Below are 16,727 nucleotides of genomic sequence, written 5' to 3'. Positions count from 1 at the left end.
AATTAAGAATTTTAATTTATATGATAAATATATTTTTATTATTTGACTAAATTCCAATTTTTTTTATACTAAGTAAGTAGTAATTACTATTTTTACATTAAATAACTAAATAAAGTAAATACAATATTTATGAAAATTAATTATAATTACAATTATACAAATCATCTTTTTTTTATTTATTTTTTTTTATTTAATTTGATATTATTTTCCAAAAATGAATTTCTCTATCACTTGTTGCACAAACATATGGTAATTTATAATGACAAGTTATTCCACCTATTAATTTAACTTGACCACAAATTATTTCTTGTTCAGTTCTTATATTTGTAACTTTCAATAAATTATCTGGTCTACCTATACTTGCTACAAAATTTTCATAAGCAGGGAAAAATTTTACTATTAAACCTCCTTCAATGTGAAGTGGTTTTGATTCCAATGGTGGACTGAAAAAAAAAATATTATTAAATATATAATTATTTGTTAACAAATTAGTTAAGTTTAAGCAAATTTTTTATTCTATTACCTAGGTTTGGATATATCCCATAAAATTAGTTTTCCAGCTGCTATGGCTGCAACTTTTAATGGATTGGATCCCCAGTCAATAGACATTAAAGGAACTATATCTGTATCCAAAGACATAATTGCTTGTTGACTTCGTACATCATACATGTGAATCAATCCATTTTTTTCACCAACAAGAAGTTTGCCAGATTTTTCAAAATGAAAATGTACACTCATTCCAGGAGATGTTAAGTAAAATGTAGATATACATTTTTCATTTTCTTTTACTGCCCAAAGTTTACATGTGTGATCATCAGATACAGAAGCCAATATTTCACCTTCAGTTTCATAACAAATTGAATTTATGTAATCCTTGTGTCCTTCCATCTTATTTAAAAAAAAAATATAAATATATTTTTTTATAAAAAATAAAAAATTCCATCTTTTTAATCTTTACCTCATAAACAGTATTATCATTCATATCACTATTATATAATCTTATTTTGAAATCTGCTCCAGCAACACAAAATATTAAAACTCTTGGTACAACACTCAAAGAGGTTTCTGGACTCCAAGCAATAGCATGTGGTCTAGTATCATGACGAAATGTTCTAATAGGTTTATAAGCAATATCTTCTACTGCTTCATCTTCATCCTTAAATAATAAAATAATAATAATTATTTATTCAAAAATAAATTTTTTTCTAATTTTTTACATAAGTATATTATATTATTAATTAATATTTATGAAAAATTAAAACATTTATAAAAAATCATATTTTTTTGAAGATTATAAATTAAAAATTATAAATTATATTATTCAATTTTCTCTCTTTCATATAAACTTTCAAATATATTAAATATATTTTCAAATATATTTATAAATTATATTTTTTAAATTCTTATTATAAAAAATAATATAAAACAACAATTATTAAATATATTATATGAGAAGTTTGTAATTTTAAAATTCAATATTCATATGTTATGAAATTTTACCTGGAATTTAATAGTACCGATAACAATTTCTTCAGCTAAAGCAATACAAATTAAATGTTGAGACCATTCATAAGGAGACAATTCAACACAATATATTTGTTTAGAAAAATGCAATTGAAATGTAGGTGGTGTAGTTAAAGCTTCGTCCATCATGTATTTGTATTATCGCTTTTAATATGTGGGGTGAACTCGTGTTACGATCAACAAAAGATCACCGGCATAACCTTTAAAATTTTCTACATTATATTATTTAGCAAATTATACTAATAATAATTTCTGCAGATATATATGATAGGTAAATGTTATAAATTTCTTACTTCATTTATTAACTTTTTCTAACGTAATTATAATAAATATTATTTTCTAATTGTAATTATAATTCATATAAACATAAAAAACTTGCACGCGTTGTAAAGTCAGGTTAGGTTAAATTTAAACGGTCTAGATGGCAGTACGTATTTTGCGTATGCTATATGTAATCGTTCAACGTGCCGCATATCCCTCAGAAGCGAACTTCTTTGACTAAATATAAGATCGCCGCCGCGAGTTTTTGATTCCATAAGTGATCATCAGATATGAATTGACAAACCATAGTGATAAAATTCTTTTTAAACGTGTATCTTCGATCCGTCTCGATCTACGATCGCGTTACGAGGTAAGTGCCTTCTGTCAAGGCATGCTTACCAGGGCATGTTACGCATACTTTACAAGCTGCTTCACCTCATGTTTTTCTTGTATTGCAATTACGCGATTTTATATTATCTAATTTCTTTTCAAATATTTAAGAATCTTTGAAAATTTTTATAATATGTACAGAGTTTCGATATCTTTATGAATTATATTTAATTTTGTTTGCTATGTTTGTGAATTTTGAATTTTGAAAGAGTGTCATTTTATGAAATTTAAATATTTTTTTATAATTTTATTTTTTCAAAATTTTAATTAATTTTAATTTGGAAAAAATTTATGTATAATTTATAAATATTAAACATTTGCTGAAATTGAATTTGATATATATATCGTATTTATAAAAGGGCTTTAAATAATGAAAAAAATGTTAATAATTTTTATTATTTGAGGTAGAAATAGATAGATCAGTACGTATATTTCAGAATTAACAATTTTTTAATAAATTTGTATTAATTGTAATAAATTTATAACTATCATTATAATCATATATATATATGTAAATTAATTATAAAAATTATAAGAAATATAAATTAGATATTTAAAGAATTCTTATAAAATCATTTTTTATATATTTATATAATAATTATAAATTATAAATTATATTTTATTTTATGTAAAAAATAAAATATGTAAGAAATAATATAAAGAGATATAAATATAGAGATAAAAATATAATATAAGAGATAAAAATAATACATTGATAAATAATATTGTTTTTTTTTATTTATCACATTTACTAATTATAACTAATTATTATTTTCAATTACAGTATAGTAGATAGGAATGGAGTTTGGAGTGGGCAATGTTGCCCAAATATCAGCAGAACTTGCTCAAGTAGTAGAGGTGATGATGTCACCAAATGTTCCACAAGAGCAACGTTTAGAAGTATATAATGCTTGTGAACGTTTCAAGGAATCATCTCCTTTGTGTGCACAATGTGGATTATACTTAGCACAAAAAGCTCCAAACAGAAGTTCAGTAGTTCGACACTTTGGATTACAACTTATGGAACATTGTATCAAATATAGATGGACACAAATATCTCAATCAGAAAAAATATTCATAAAGGAAAGTGCAATGAAATTGCTTCAAGAAGGCACAGAACCATTATTACAAGAAGAAGCTCATATTAAAGATGCACTTTCTCGTGTTGTAGTAGAAATGATAAAGAGGGAATGGCCACAACAATGGCCTACATTGCTTGCTGAACTTAGTCAAACCTGTACAAGAGGTGAAAGTCAAACTGAGTTGGTTCTTTTAGTATTTCTAAGACTTGTAGAAGATGTTGCACTTCTGCAAACATTAGAATCTAATCAAAGAAGAAAGGATATATACCAAGCACTTAATACAAATATGGCTGAAATTTTTAGTTTTTTTTTAAGATTAATGGAACAACATTTTTCAGAATTTCAAAAGAAAAATAGTTTAGGTTGTACTTCCGAAGCTGCAGCACATAGCAAAGTTGTACAAGTAAATATATTATAGAATTATTTATATTTTGATAATTATTTTCTGTAATTATATTTTTAAAATTAAATCATTTTTTTATGATAGGTAGTATTATGCACATTAACTGGGTTTGTAGAGTGGATTTCAATTAATCATGTTATGGCAGAAGATGGTAGATTATTACAAATATTATGTCTTTTATTGGGGGATCCAATATTTCAATGCTCAGCAGCTGAATGTTTATTACAAATAGTAAATCGTAAAGGAAAAGCTGAAGACAGGAAACAATTAATGATTTTATTTTCTGAAGATGCTTTGAGATATATTTATACAGCAGCAACTGCAGCATCACCTGTTACTGGAACAAATGAATTTCATGAAAATCATTATTTGTTTTTAAAAAAATTAACACAGGTAAATTTTAATTTATCATAAAATATACATAATATTAATTACTTATAATAATATAATAAATAATAATTTTTAATTAAGGTGTTAACTGGAATGGCAACTCAATTATGTACACTTTGGGGTAAAGATGACAGTTCGAATATTCGGCCAGCACATTTCAATATATTTCTAGATACTGTATTGACATTTACCATGTATTCAAGTTTAACATTAACACATATGGCAAATGCAATTTGGGTAATGCTATTTAAGCATGAACAAATAAAACAGGATCCATTGTTATTAACTTACATACCAAAATATGTAGAAAGTACGGCACCAAAGTTAATAAAAATAGCATATCCACAAGGTAGACAAGCTAATGGAATGAGCGCATATTGTCTTGCGGATTATGATTCAGTAGAAGAATTCAATGTTTTTCTTCATCGATTTCGAACTGATCTGTTGGAAGGATTTCGTCAAGCAACAATGGTAGCGCCTTTAGTAACATTTACTTATGTGCAACAATGGTTAACAGCTAAGATTACGAAAGGAATGGCGGATCTTCGATATCAAAGTGATCAAAATGATCTACAATATCTTGAATGGGAAGCACTTGCACAAGCTTTAGATTCTGTCGTATCAAGAATTCTTTTAATTAACGAACGACCAAGCGTACAAACTGGTCTTCAATTATTAGAATTGTGCCTTGGTTATTCTCCTCAAGATCCTTGGTTATTATCTGCACTACTTTCTTGTATCAGTGCTCTTTTTGTATTCTTATCTATGTCAACTGGTTCAATGGCTATGCCAGGAGTAGCTATCCTACCTAGAGTTTTGGAAAAAATCTTTGCTGCTCTCGTATTTGAAGCACCTGGTGAAACAAAGGGTACTCGATCTAAAGCAGCAAAGAATGTAAGGCGGCATGCTGCTAGTCTCATGGTTAAAATTAGTCTGAAATATCCATTATTACTGCTTCCAGTTTTCGAGCAAATACATACAATGGTTCGAGGTTTAGCAAGAGAACCTAGTCCTTTATCTAAGATGGAAACTACTTTATTATATGAAGCATTATTGTTGATATCGAATCATTTCTGTGATTATGAGAGACAAACTAGATTCGTTGCTGAAATAATTGGTGATGCATCAGCAAAATTCATTGCTCTTGGATCTGAATCATTTAAAGGACCACTCGAATTTATGAGATTTATAGGATTAGATCGACCACCAGTTGAAAATATTACCGAAGATCCAGCAGGTCAAAATCGAAGTGACTTAATGATTTGTATTTGTACGATATTGTGTGTTGTAAAGCGGTGCTCTATTCCCGATGATCCAGATCGTGCTGCAAGAGGCAGTTTTGTAGCTGCACTTAGCGAAAGTGGAAATCCAGTATATAGAAATCCTGCTACACCACATGTAATTCCTATATTGCCCACACTTTTTGCTTTACTTAGAACAATGAATGCTTTATTCACATCTGCTGCTTTAGCAGCTTTATCAGAGGTAATACAAATATTAATAATCTGCTTTTTCTTTTTTTTTAATGATTAATTATATAGAGGAATATATTAACATTTTTTTTTATTAGGGATATAAAAATGCTCATGAATTATTAGAAGCAGAAAAAGCAAATCTATTGGGTTTAAATACAACAAATGATAATGAACGCACTTCTGAACCTGATCAGTCTTCAGTTACAGCTTTAGTCCGAATGCAATCATTTCTTAATACTATAAATGATTTATGCTATCATATGTTAGGTAGTGGATGTCACATGATTGGAAGAGATTTTTACCAGTTACCTGGTTTAGCACCAGCACTTATCAATTCAGTTTTTTCTAATATGGAGGTAATTTTTAAAAATTTTTTTTCTCTTAAGTAGCAATAGCAACATAATAAACTTTCCTATATTTGAATATATATAATAACTTTCCTATATTTGATAATGTGTTTTTTTATCTTTTTGTTTAGATGATTCCAGATTATAGATTACGACCAATTATACGCGTATTCATGAAACCATTTATATATTCTTGTCCACCTGCATTTTATGAAAGTGTTCTTGTACCCGTTTTGGCTCATGTTTCTACACATAGTAAGATATTTTTTTTATTATTTTATATTATTATTATATTTCCTTTTTATTTATATTTATTATATTTTTATCATATTTTTTAATAGTGTGCCAAAGATTGAGTGCAAAATGGCAATACATTGCACATCTCTACGAATCTGGTGGTTTAGATGAAGAAAATACTGATACTCAAGAAGTTATTGCTGATATGTTAAATCGAAATCTGACAAGAGACTTTGTAGATGTATTGAAAGTAGCTCTCGTTGGTGGTGCTGCTAGTGATGCAACGCCTCCTGATACTATGGAACAAGATAGTAGTGGTATGGCCATAGATTTTCCTTCATCACGTGGAAATAGTATAGTTGCTGAAGTTGTTAGTGAGTTGGGAGCTGTAGTTCTTCGTCATCCGTCTACGTGCCATAGTGTTGTTTTATGTGTTTTAGGGTAATTCAAATATAATTATTTAATATTATAATATAGTTTTATTTGATATTCATTCTGCAACAGTATTAATCTTTTATTTCTAGAGCTTTAGCTTGGAACGACTCAAATGCCAGTTTAAAAGCTACAATGTTAACTGGACCAGTTGTACGAGCATTAGCAGCTGATGGCAGTTTAACACCTGATATGGCTGCTCATATTATGGTAGCAATTCTTCAAGGTTTGCAACTTCATGGACAACATGATGCTAATCAAGGTTCTCTTATAACTTTGGGTGCACAAGTTTATGAATGTCTACGACCTAAATTTCCTAATATTATTGAAGTAATGCAGCAAATTCCGGGCGTTAATCTTACGGATTTGCAACGTTTCGATGAAAAAATGGCTGTAGTTAGTACTAAAGGAAATAAAGTTGAAAAAGGAAAAAAAGATCTTTTTAAAAAAATTACAAATCAGGTAAAATTTAAATAGATAAAATAGAAAGAATATATTAAAGAATATGAAGATAAAAAAATATTATTTACGATTATATTATGTATTACTATTACAGCTTATTGGTCGAAGTGTCGGTCAATTATTTCGTAAAGAAGTCAAAATAGACAATTTACCACGAATAGAAGTTTTTGGAAAGCAACAAGCGGTACGCGTGGATGAAATATCCGAGAACTCAACTGATAGCGGATTTGCAGCTTTATTTGCAGGACCCACGTAGCAGAAACTCCATTTACATGACCACTCTGCGTGCATATGGTCTGAATTAATAAATTGTAATAAATCATCGTGAAAACATTTTCCTACAACAAATTGAACTATATATATAATGGGATCCTGCAATTGAAATAAGAAGATTTCATAGAGTAAGCTCGTATTAAATATAATGTTTCATCTTTAAATTATTCATAAGATTGAACGCATATATATACACAGTTTGGTAATACAATTTACACTTAATTACTTTATTTATATATCAAACAATGAATAAAGTTAAAAGAAAATACGCTTACACACGCGTTCAAAATCGATTATGAATAGTTTATAAGACAAAAAAAATTTAATATCTAGTTTTATTTGGGAAAATCTCTTATTTTTAATTCAGGACTTCAATATGCAAAAAAGTTAGTATTTCTTAAATATTCAGGGTGTGTAGTAATGCATGCGTGCGTATGTGTATGTATGTATGTATGTATTGTATGCGTGATACGTATTCATACGTATATGTAACATAAAATATTTGCCGTTAAAGAAGAGCATGCAGTACATATGAGACAAATATGAAGCAAATCTAAGTAGATTATTGAATAATTGTATATTAAGTCTTATGCATTTATTACTATTTCTTTGGATTTACATAAAATCTTTTGTAACAATGTAAAACAATGATTTTCAACGCGATGTGTAATACAGTTTTTGTAAACAATATTTCGCTAATGTATAATATAAAGATTGTTGATTTATATAAAACAATTTTACGATTTGGTACAAATATTTGTATTCGAATTGATTATAATTGTTTTTAATCAAGAGAAAAATGTGTCCATTTCTCAGCACTTTTTAAAAAATATTTAAAAAATATTGTTTCATATTGTATGTTTCATACGAATTTAGTTGTAAAAATTTTATTTGGGCATTTTGAAAACATATAAAATAAGCTTTTTTAAAATATTTAATATTAAATATGTTTGGGTCATATTATTCCCATTAAATGCAATTTTTGTTTATCATTTAAAATTTACAAAAATTTAAATTAAATAGCATTTTAGATACTTATATGTAAATCAAACGTAATATTTCTATGTTTTGTTGTTACTTCTTTTTAATTATTTTATTTTATTATTGTGAATAATGTAGCACATTGTAACTATCATATAAAAATGAATTAGTACTTTACACAATTGCCATTATATATCAAATAGTGACAATACTTTACATGAAATTGTAGATATTAATAATCATTTAATACATGACAATCATCATGGATTTAAAAATAATATAATATAGCACAGAATTTGTATGTAGTATTACATGATAAAAACTGTGCTATTTAAAAGATTTATTACACTAGGTATAGAAAAAATTTAAATAATACCAGTGTCTTTTATTAATTGTATTTAAATGATAATTCAAATACTAAAATTTAATATTAAATTATATCATGTTATATATACAATCAATTTGCCTATCATATTAACATCACATGTGTTCTAAAATAAAATTCATAAATAACTATATTTTGCAACAAAATACTATCGAGATTACCATAATAAAGTACAAGTTTTTAATAAACTTCAAATTTTATTACTAGTTAAACTAGTTACGCGTTAAAGTTTAACAATTTTTATTTAAAATACGCGACAATATGCACATTAAGATAATATTGAAATTAAAATACTTTTCCTATCAATACTCTTTTTATTTGCTTATATTTGTAACTATTTCCAAAAAGATTTCAAAATCTATTGATATATTTCAACATAAGTACGAATAAGACAATGTCAAAGTTCAAAACATATTTTGTATGTATATATGTATGCGTTTATAAAAATGAATATTAAATGATTTTCATGTATTGAACTTCTAAAAATTGTCTAAAGTACAATTGCAGTAAAATGCCAAAAAATATTTCATTATTTTTATATCATCTTATGTAGCTTTTTATCGATATTTTAAAAAAATGAAAATAAAACAGAATATTAGATTAAAAAAATAACGGAATGCTAATTTATAAACTACGATTTTATTATTAATAAAATTGATAATCCATGCAATAAATTCTAAAACAATGTTAAAATATGATATATCAATAAATTTATTTCTTTTGTATCTAACAAGTTTTGCATGGAATTATTGAGTACTAAATTTTCGAGAATTTTAGTAACCTTAAAACAGAATTCTTACATGTATTATGCGAAAAATTAATGAAAAACAATATTGAATAATTATTTTTAATTAGAATAAATATAGAAACTTCACCATAATTTTTCGACCAAAGTCTTAAAAAAAGTTTTGAAATTTGAAGCATTTTATTATAATATTATTTACTATTTCACAAATAATTTGATATTTTCATGTTTAAATTGTAATATAAATAAATCTGATTAATTAATGATATGAAATAAGCCATATAATCTCATATGAATCGATAGAATTAATAAAACATTAGAAAGCTTTTTATATTTTGAAATAATAGTTTTCTAATATATAAGTCGCATATTTTATACTAGGAACTGTTGACGACGACCAAACTCGGTCATTTTATATGTTTATCCGCTCATTCGCATCGTTCATACGTTCGTTCATTCAGCACACAAACAATGAAGATGCGTATTATATTTGTCTCGATAGATTTTTCGCAAGAATTATTAAGAAAAAATTTGATTTCTTCAAATTGATTTGATTTTGTACTTTTTATAACGATAGATTTTGATAGGTCTCACACACATCTGATGTTCTTAAATTACGTAAAAAAATACAGTTAATTGTTTTGTTAAGAATAAATATCTTTAATGAGCGAGCAATTAAAGAATTAAGGTACGTTTTTATCGTATATAACGTTGGTGACACATTATATCATAAATTTGTAATTCTTAACGAGATCGCTAGAAATCTGATCCCAAAAAGATCATATGCCTGATATAAGTGTAACGTGCAAACGATTAATTTTAATTTTATAAAGAATCAACATCACTATTAGAGACCTGAAAATGTTTAAGTGTTCGTTGTTATATCAATATCGTCTTTTTTTCCTATTAATAAAAATACATCCATATTATCTTTTCCCTTAACATAAACTTGACCACGTGGTTCGAATTCGTATCGTTCTGAAAGAACATCTAAAACGTTCTTGGCCACTTGTATTCTTCCAGCGACTCCAGTCGAATCCATTCTAGATGCTATATTTACAGCATCACCCCAGATATCATAATATAGCTTCGTTGCCCCGATTACACCAGCAGTTACGTCGCCATAATTAAAGCCAATTCTCAAAATTAATTTAAAACCTAATAAATCTCGATTGAAATCATTTATTACTTTATGCAATGTCATAGCAAAATCTATTAATTGAAACAGATGCTTATATTCATGTTCATTTTGTTGTCTAACTTGTGGATTTAAACCACTTGCTGCCATGAATGTGCTACCAATAGTTTTTATCTTTTCTACATTTGAAAATTCCGGTTTTTCTAATAATTCGTCAAAATCACCAATGAGTTCATTAAGCACACGCAAATATTCTTTGCCACCCAAATAAGACTCATCATAAAGTTCGTTAAAGTTTACTATGCTTGCAAAAATGATTCCCACAGCTTTATGATTTTGTGAATATTTAGCAGTGGTTTTTAATTGATCAGCAACATATTTTGGTATAATGTTATGTAAAAGCCAATCAGCTTGATTTTTCATAGATTGTACACGACTTTTATCTCGAGCAGCTACTGCATTTCCGTGAAAGCTTAATCGATAACTAATTTCAAATTCACGATTTAAAAACCAAACTAACAGAAGTAAAAGTATCATATCTAAAAAAATCTCGGAATTGTATAATCTTTCGTGATATCTAATTTCTGTCTCTTGTTGACTTATAAGAGCAATTTTCGTTGTAGAATTTAATAAGAAATCAGGAATATTATTGAATATTTTCTTTATAATGCTTTCATTAGATTGATTCCTGATCAAATCAATAATATTTTTATCTATTGGGAATTGTGAATAATTTAATGTCTTATTAATAAATAGATTACCGATATTTTCTTGATTATATGACAAATGATTCATTATAAAATAAAGAAATAATACACCCATAAATGTTACTAAAAAATTCTTCATCCAACAATTAAGTTGTGTAAAATTACAAAAATGGACTAAACTAATAAAAATCAAATAACCATAATAGTATTCAAAATTATTCAAATTATGAAAATTACTACACGTATAATTAAGAAAAATAGACGTAATCGGTAAGCCAACTAAAATTGCACCGCAAATATGCCAAGGATACCATTGTGAAAAAAATTTAAATATTTGTTGTATTAATGTTGAATGAATCATATTTGGATATAAGAGTTGACGAACACAAAGTAACACTGCTATAATTTGAATGGTAGTAGCACATACAAAAAAGATCATATAATATAAGGTTGGATCGCAAAGTAAAAAGAGTGAAATTGTGACGGCAGTGTAAATCAATGCCGATATTAGAATATCAAAATATGTATTAAATCTCGAGGTAGCCAGAGTAGGTGGATTTCCACTGATACATTCATTAACCTTGTGAGCATTTTCTCTGTATTCTTTTTCCATTTCTTTATTTTTGAAAAAGAGAGTTAAACTCGAAAGTGGCGGTTTCACGAAGTATGATCGTTGAGAACTTACATTATCTTGAACGCACCTTCGTGAAAAATAAAATTATACGAACTATTTTATATTTTTTAAAATATATAAATTAAAGTTATTTACCTAATTAATTGTAGATCAGATTGTTTTCTTAATTTATGAAAACATGCACCAAAAGTATCTGTAACTGCTGGAGGAAATGGATATGGTACCGAAGACGATGGCTCATGAGCAGAATTTAATGTCGAACTAGAAGTATAATATCCACTTACTCTATGTGCCAATAAATCTCCTTGAGCCATGCCGTTCATTAGAAATAACTAAAATATGAAAATTAACTGCAGGAAAAAGGGAACATGTTGACTGCTGTGAGAAGTATAGTATTAAAAAATACTTTTATATAATTTCTATTATTATTTATAATAGAAGTATACCTGTTGCTGTATACTACTACGTCTGCTATTACTTCTAATTCCCGAATCTTTCCTACTGCACATAGAAGAGGCACGACTAAGTGACTCTTGACCAGATAATAAAGGACTAGAAGGTACAGGATTTGGATCCATTTCAATCTCACTTTGAGATGTATTCTGCAAAAAAAATACAACTTATATATGAATGAGATAATGCAATTGAAAATTAAAATAAAACTTTTATCGATGCGATTTTGACCTGCCTAAATCCATTACGATCTTCATATGATTGAGATTCAGTTTTTGATTGTTCGGCAATAATTGCTTTGGCTTCTTCCATTTCTAGAGGTGTCATTTCTTCAGTAGTTCGTTGTCGTTGTAAATATTTCCATGGTTTGTTTCGTATCTTTTTCTTTCCATAACTGGCAACAGATATCGGACTTTTATTTGCATTTTCTTTTTCATCTGTGATATCAGTATCTCCGTTTTCGGAATCTAGAATACTTGGCAAAGAGTTTGCTTTCATTCTATAATTACTTGTATTAGTAACCATATGGAGGTAATGATATTTCAATTTAGATTGACTATTACAAGAGGCCACGCGGTGACGCGATTGCATCAAAGGCGATATACTTGTCGGAGATGTTATATTCATTATAAATTGATTAGTAAAATCTGATTTTCGACCTTTAATAAAATAAGTTTTAATACCTGTAATATAAAATACTTTTCTTTTAATTATAATTATAAAATTAATGAAATACAAATTACATATATGTTAATTACAATTATTAATATTATAATAATAATGTTAATACCATTTATTAAATCTCCTTCTTCTGTAAGATATCGATCATTGAGAAAATTCAGAGTCTTTTCACTTAGATGAACTCTTCCTGGTTTTCCTGTGCTTTCTAGTTTATTTGCTAAAGTTACATCATTAGACCAAACGTCGAATTTAAATCTTTTAGTACCTACAATTCCACATAATACAGTTCCAGTATGTACTCCAACTCTCATATTAACACCTTCTCTTCTTTCAATATCAAATTGTTTTATAGCTTCTATCATAGCTATCAAAGTATATTATAAATTATTTTTTTATGTAAATATTTCACTCCTATAATTTAATGAAAAAAAAAAATATACCTAATCCCATTTCAATACAACACTTTGCATGATCAGATCTTGGTTCTGGACATCCACTTACACAATAATAACAATCTCCTAATGTAGAAATTTTTTCACATCCATGATGTTCACATAAATCATCAAATCTTTCAAAAAGATCATTTAAAATGCCTACTAATTCTTCTGCAGTCTTATTTGAACTCATTCGTGTAAATCCAACAATATCAGCAAATAAGATACTAACATTTTCCATTGAATGCATATTAAATGGTCGAAACAATGAGCGAATATCTGTATTATTGGACGGTATCGAACCTTTTTTTAAAGAATCCTCTCGTTCTCTTTCGCATTCTCTTTCTTCCATTAACCAATCTGCGACTTTAGGCGGCATTACTGAATGAATCATTTTCTCTTTAAGTTGTTTTTCCATTTCAAGTTGACGCCGAACTAATAACGATTGTCCGACTTTCATAAATGTACCACGCATTCTTACAAAAGTCATTATTAAAATATGTATACCTATCAGATGAATGCAGATCTGCATTAAGATTCTTATTCCAAGACTCGTAGAAAAATAATCATCCGAAAATGATTGATTAGATATGTTGCTACTTAAGAAATAGTTTGACATGTCATCATTTTTATGAGTTAATATATTTTCTTTAAATATTGAAGTTATATTGTTTATACCTTTGGAGATTAAATTATTAGATGAAGCATTCATAGTGGAGTTAATAGTAGTTGACATCATAGTAGAATTTAAATTTTTAAAAACATTTGTATCATTCAAAACGCCAGATATCTTTTCAATTATATTTTCTTGATTTGATTTCATTCCAAAAGCAGATAACATTTTCGGATCTTGTGAATATGATATTATTTTTACATTTGCAGTTGTAGATTCGTTGTTATCGTGCATCACATTAGAAAATTGACTGTTAGTAAAATTTTTCAAAGAAGAGTACATAGCTGCTGATATTCTATTATAATTTATTGTGGCATTACTTTCTTTTGAAGTATTTAGTAAAAAATTTTCACTAAAAAATTTTTCTCTTGCATTTTTTGTACCATATAAATAAGCAGTCAAAAATTCAAAAAGAAAAGAATAAACCATTGATATTCCCACACAAGCATATAGTGGCATTGGTAAGACAGTATATATCAATAACAAAATCTCAGAACATAGTGCAAAATGTCCGACTAGAGTTAAGCCATCTATATAAGGTGGTACTAATGTAAGAAAAAGTAAAGATAAAATGCAAAGTATAGATGCAACTCCTAATGAAATTGGTAACACATAACTTTTATAATAATCTGTATATGTTAGATACAAAACTGCTGTTACCATTATTCCAACAATAATAAAAACTGTTACTATGGCTGGCCATGTTGTAGTATTGTATTCTGTTCCAATTATAACAAAATATACCAACCATGATAAAGAAACCAGTAAGATATATTTTAGAGCATATCTGAAATATATTTACTATTAAAATTAACATGATATTTACCATCAAAATTAATAAACAGATATAACAATATTATATTATTATTATTTATACCGGAATCTTAATCTAATTTGTGGAAAGGCACTTCTTTTAAATTGTTCTTCTAATATTTCTGAATCAAATCTGGGATTCCACCAAGATCTTGGTGCTGCACGTTCAAATGGTACTGGAAGGCTAATTCCACAACATCCAAGTCCTTGTCCACTATGTGCCAAGTATGTTTGTATATATGGAGCTAAAGATATATGAATTTCATCTGCAGTATCTTCACTATCATTCTTAGCTCTTGTAAAACTAACAGAAGAGCTTCGTTTTCGATTTAAAGGAGAAGTCATATTTGAAATTCAAATTGCACTAAAATCATTATATATAATGTAAATTTATAGTAAACTTATATTTAATAATATAAATTAAATTATAATAATTTATAACTTACATTAAATTATAAATATAATTTATAGATTAAATGTAAAAAATAATTTATTATAATATAAAAAAAATATAATTATTTAACAAATATATTATATAATTCAATTAATATCACAAAAAATATTATAAAATATCATTCAAATACAAAATTTATTAATATATTATATTACTTTTTACATTTTATTAAAAAATAATGATTTCAAATAATAATAAAAATTTCGAATTTATATTTTTTCTATAATTATTTTACAATACAAATAAAATTATAAAAAATAAATTTCATAAAAAAAACTTATTTAATTATCGAAAAAGTGGTTATAGAATATTTATTTCAAATGACAGCATGGTTTTTAACTTTATCAGTATAATATAATATTATAATAAAAATAAAATATACGTTTAAAAATGATACTTTTATGATTAAAAAACTTACAACTATTCAATTCACCTTGGTTACTGGCGAAATCGCCACAAAACTAAGAAAATCATCCTCCCCGCTGACATCGGAGGTTCTTCCTGAAATCAACTCTCTTTAAAAAATGCCATTTTAATTTTCGTTCTATTAGTATGATATTCTCAGCATTAGTGAGAAAATTTAATGTTATATATTTCACTCTAATTAATTAAATTTTGTGCAATTAACTTAATATTATATAATGTTAAAAATTATTGTTTAAACGTTTCAAATTTTCTTTTCCGCAATGCATCATAGCCATCTTGAATCTATCGATGACAGCGCCCGCGATTAAAAAGCATATGCGTTAAAAATTTAATGTTTGTCAGATAATAAGTTGAATTGAGTGTTAAAGAAGATGTTAGTTATGAGAAAATATTTAATGTAAAATTCAAGACATTGTAGTGTAAAACAATAAAATAGAAAAAAAAAGAAGATATTTTTCTTATATTATAATAGAAAATACAAATATAATTTTTAATTAGTAAATAATTCATCTTATATGAAAGATATTTTTTGATTGTTTTCAGAAGATGATATATAAATATTTATAATAGAATTTTAAAAAATAAAATCTTTTTACTTTCTTGATTTTATCAACTTTAATGGTTTTAATATATTTCTTAAATAATAAAAAATATTTAGATTTTTCACGATCAGTAAGTTAGAAAAGAACTATATTATAGACTAGATATGAATTCTACATCTATAATTAATGAGGTATAAAGTTTCAAAAGATAATATGATAATTTTATATCATTTGTTTAGTATTAAATAAGATATAACAAGGTAACAAGATATAATAAGGTATAAACAAGGAGAACAAATAAAAGGAAAAAGACAAAAGTAGAGTAAAGAATTGGAAATCAGCGCCATCTCTAGAATATCAAAAAAATCTTATCAAGGGTAGGATA

The 16,727-nt window shown here is 26.6% G+C and overlaps 3 protein-coding genes across 14 annotated transcripts; 1 reads left to right on the top strand and 2 right to left on the bottom strand.

The window, feature by feature from the left end:
- Positions 1-15: 15 nt before the first annotated feature.
- LOC107997732 (nucleoporin Nup37) lies at positions 16-1,653 on the bottom strand. Its single transcript, XM_017056517.3, has 4 exons — positions 1,501-1,653; positions 959-1,156; positions 524-888; positions 16-443 (listed from the first exon to the last, which is right to left on the bottom strand). The coding sequence occupies exons 1-4, from the start codon at positions 1,651-1,653 to the stop codon at positions 191-193; spliced, it is 969 nt and encodes a 322-aa protein (XP_016912006.1). The 3' UTR covers positions 16-190.
- LOC107997728 (exportin-5) lies at positions 1,653-9,251 on the top strand. Of its 2 annotated transcripts, none has more exons than XM_062081697.1 (9): positions 1,653-1,795; positions 2,960-3,660; positions 3,745-4,053; positions 4,132-5,535; positions 5,621-5,881; positions 6,004-6,127; positions 6,214-6,550; positions 6,634-7,003; positions 7,098-9,251. In XM_062081697.1, exons 2-9 carry the CDS (start codon positions 2,974-2,976, stop codon positions 7,257-7,259), a joined length of 3,654 nt encoding a protein of 1,217 aa, XP_061937681.1. In that variant the 5' UTR covers positions 1,653-1,795; positions 2,960-2,973; the 3' UTR covers positions 7,260-9,251. The 2 variants fall into 2 exon arrangements, with proteins under 2 accessions (XP_061937681.1, XP_016912001.1); XM_017056512.3 differs by lacking the exon at positions 1,653-1,795 and adding an exon at positions 1,952-2,155.
- On the bottom strand, positions 7,857-16,507 carry LOC107997752 (adenylate cyclase type 9). Of its 11 annotated transcripts, none has more exons than XM_062081693.1 (9): positions 16,397-16,507; positions 15,793-15,875; positions 14,985-15,284; positions 13,441-14,894; positions 13,110-13,364; positions 12,551-13,002; positions 12,313-12,468; positions 12,002-12,198; positions 7,857-11,933 (listed from the first exon to the last, which is right to left on the bottom strand). In XM_062081693.1, the coding sequence occupies exons 3-9, from the start codon at positions 15,263-15,265 to the stop codon at positions 10,253-10,255; spliced, it is 4,476 nt and encodes a 1,491-aa protein (XP_061937677.1). In that variant the 5' UTR covers positions 15,266-15,284; positions 15,793-15,875; positions 16,397-16,507; the 3' UTR covers positions 7,857-10,252. The 11 variants fall into 11 exon arrangements, with proteins under 11 accessions (XP_061937677.1, XP_061937672.1, XP_061937673.1 ...); XM_062081688.1 differs by having other exon boundaries at positions 12,551-13,017; positions 16,397-16,503; XM_062081689.1 differs by having other exon boundaries at positions 12,551-13,017; positions 15,808-15,875; positions 16,397-16,499.
- Positions 16,508-16,727: the final 220 nt, after the last annotated feature.

Source organism: Apis cerana, linkage group LG11 (genome assembly GCF_029169275.1).
Source record: "Apis cerana isolate GH-2021 linkage group LG11, AcerK_1.0, whole genome shotgun sequence".
Taxonomy (NCBI): Eukaryota; Metazoa; Arthropoda; class Insecta; order Hymenoptera; family Apidae; genus Apis; species Apis cerana.
Note: the sequence above shows the minus strand (reverse complement) of the source record. Positions and strands in the feature narration are given on the sequence as shown.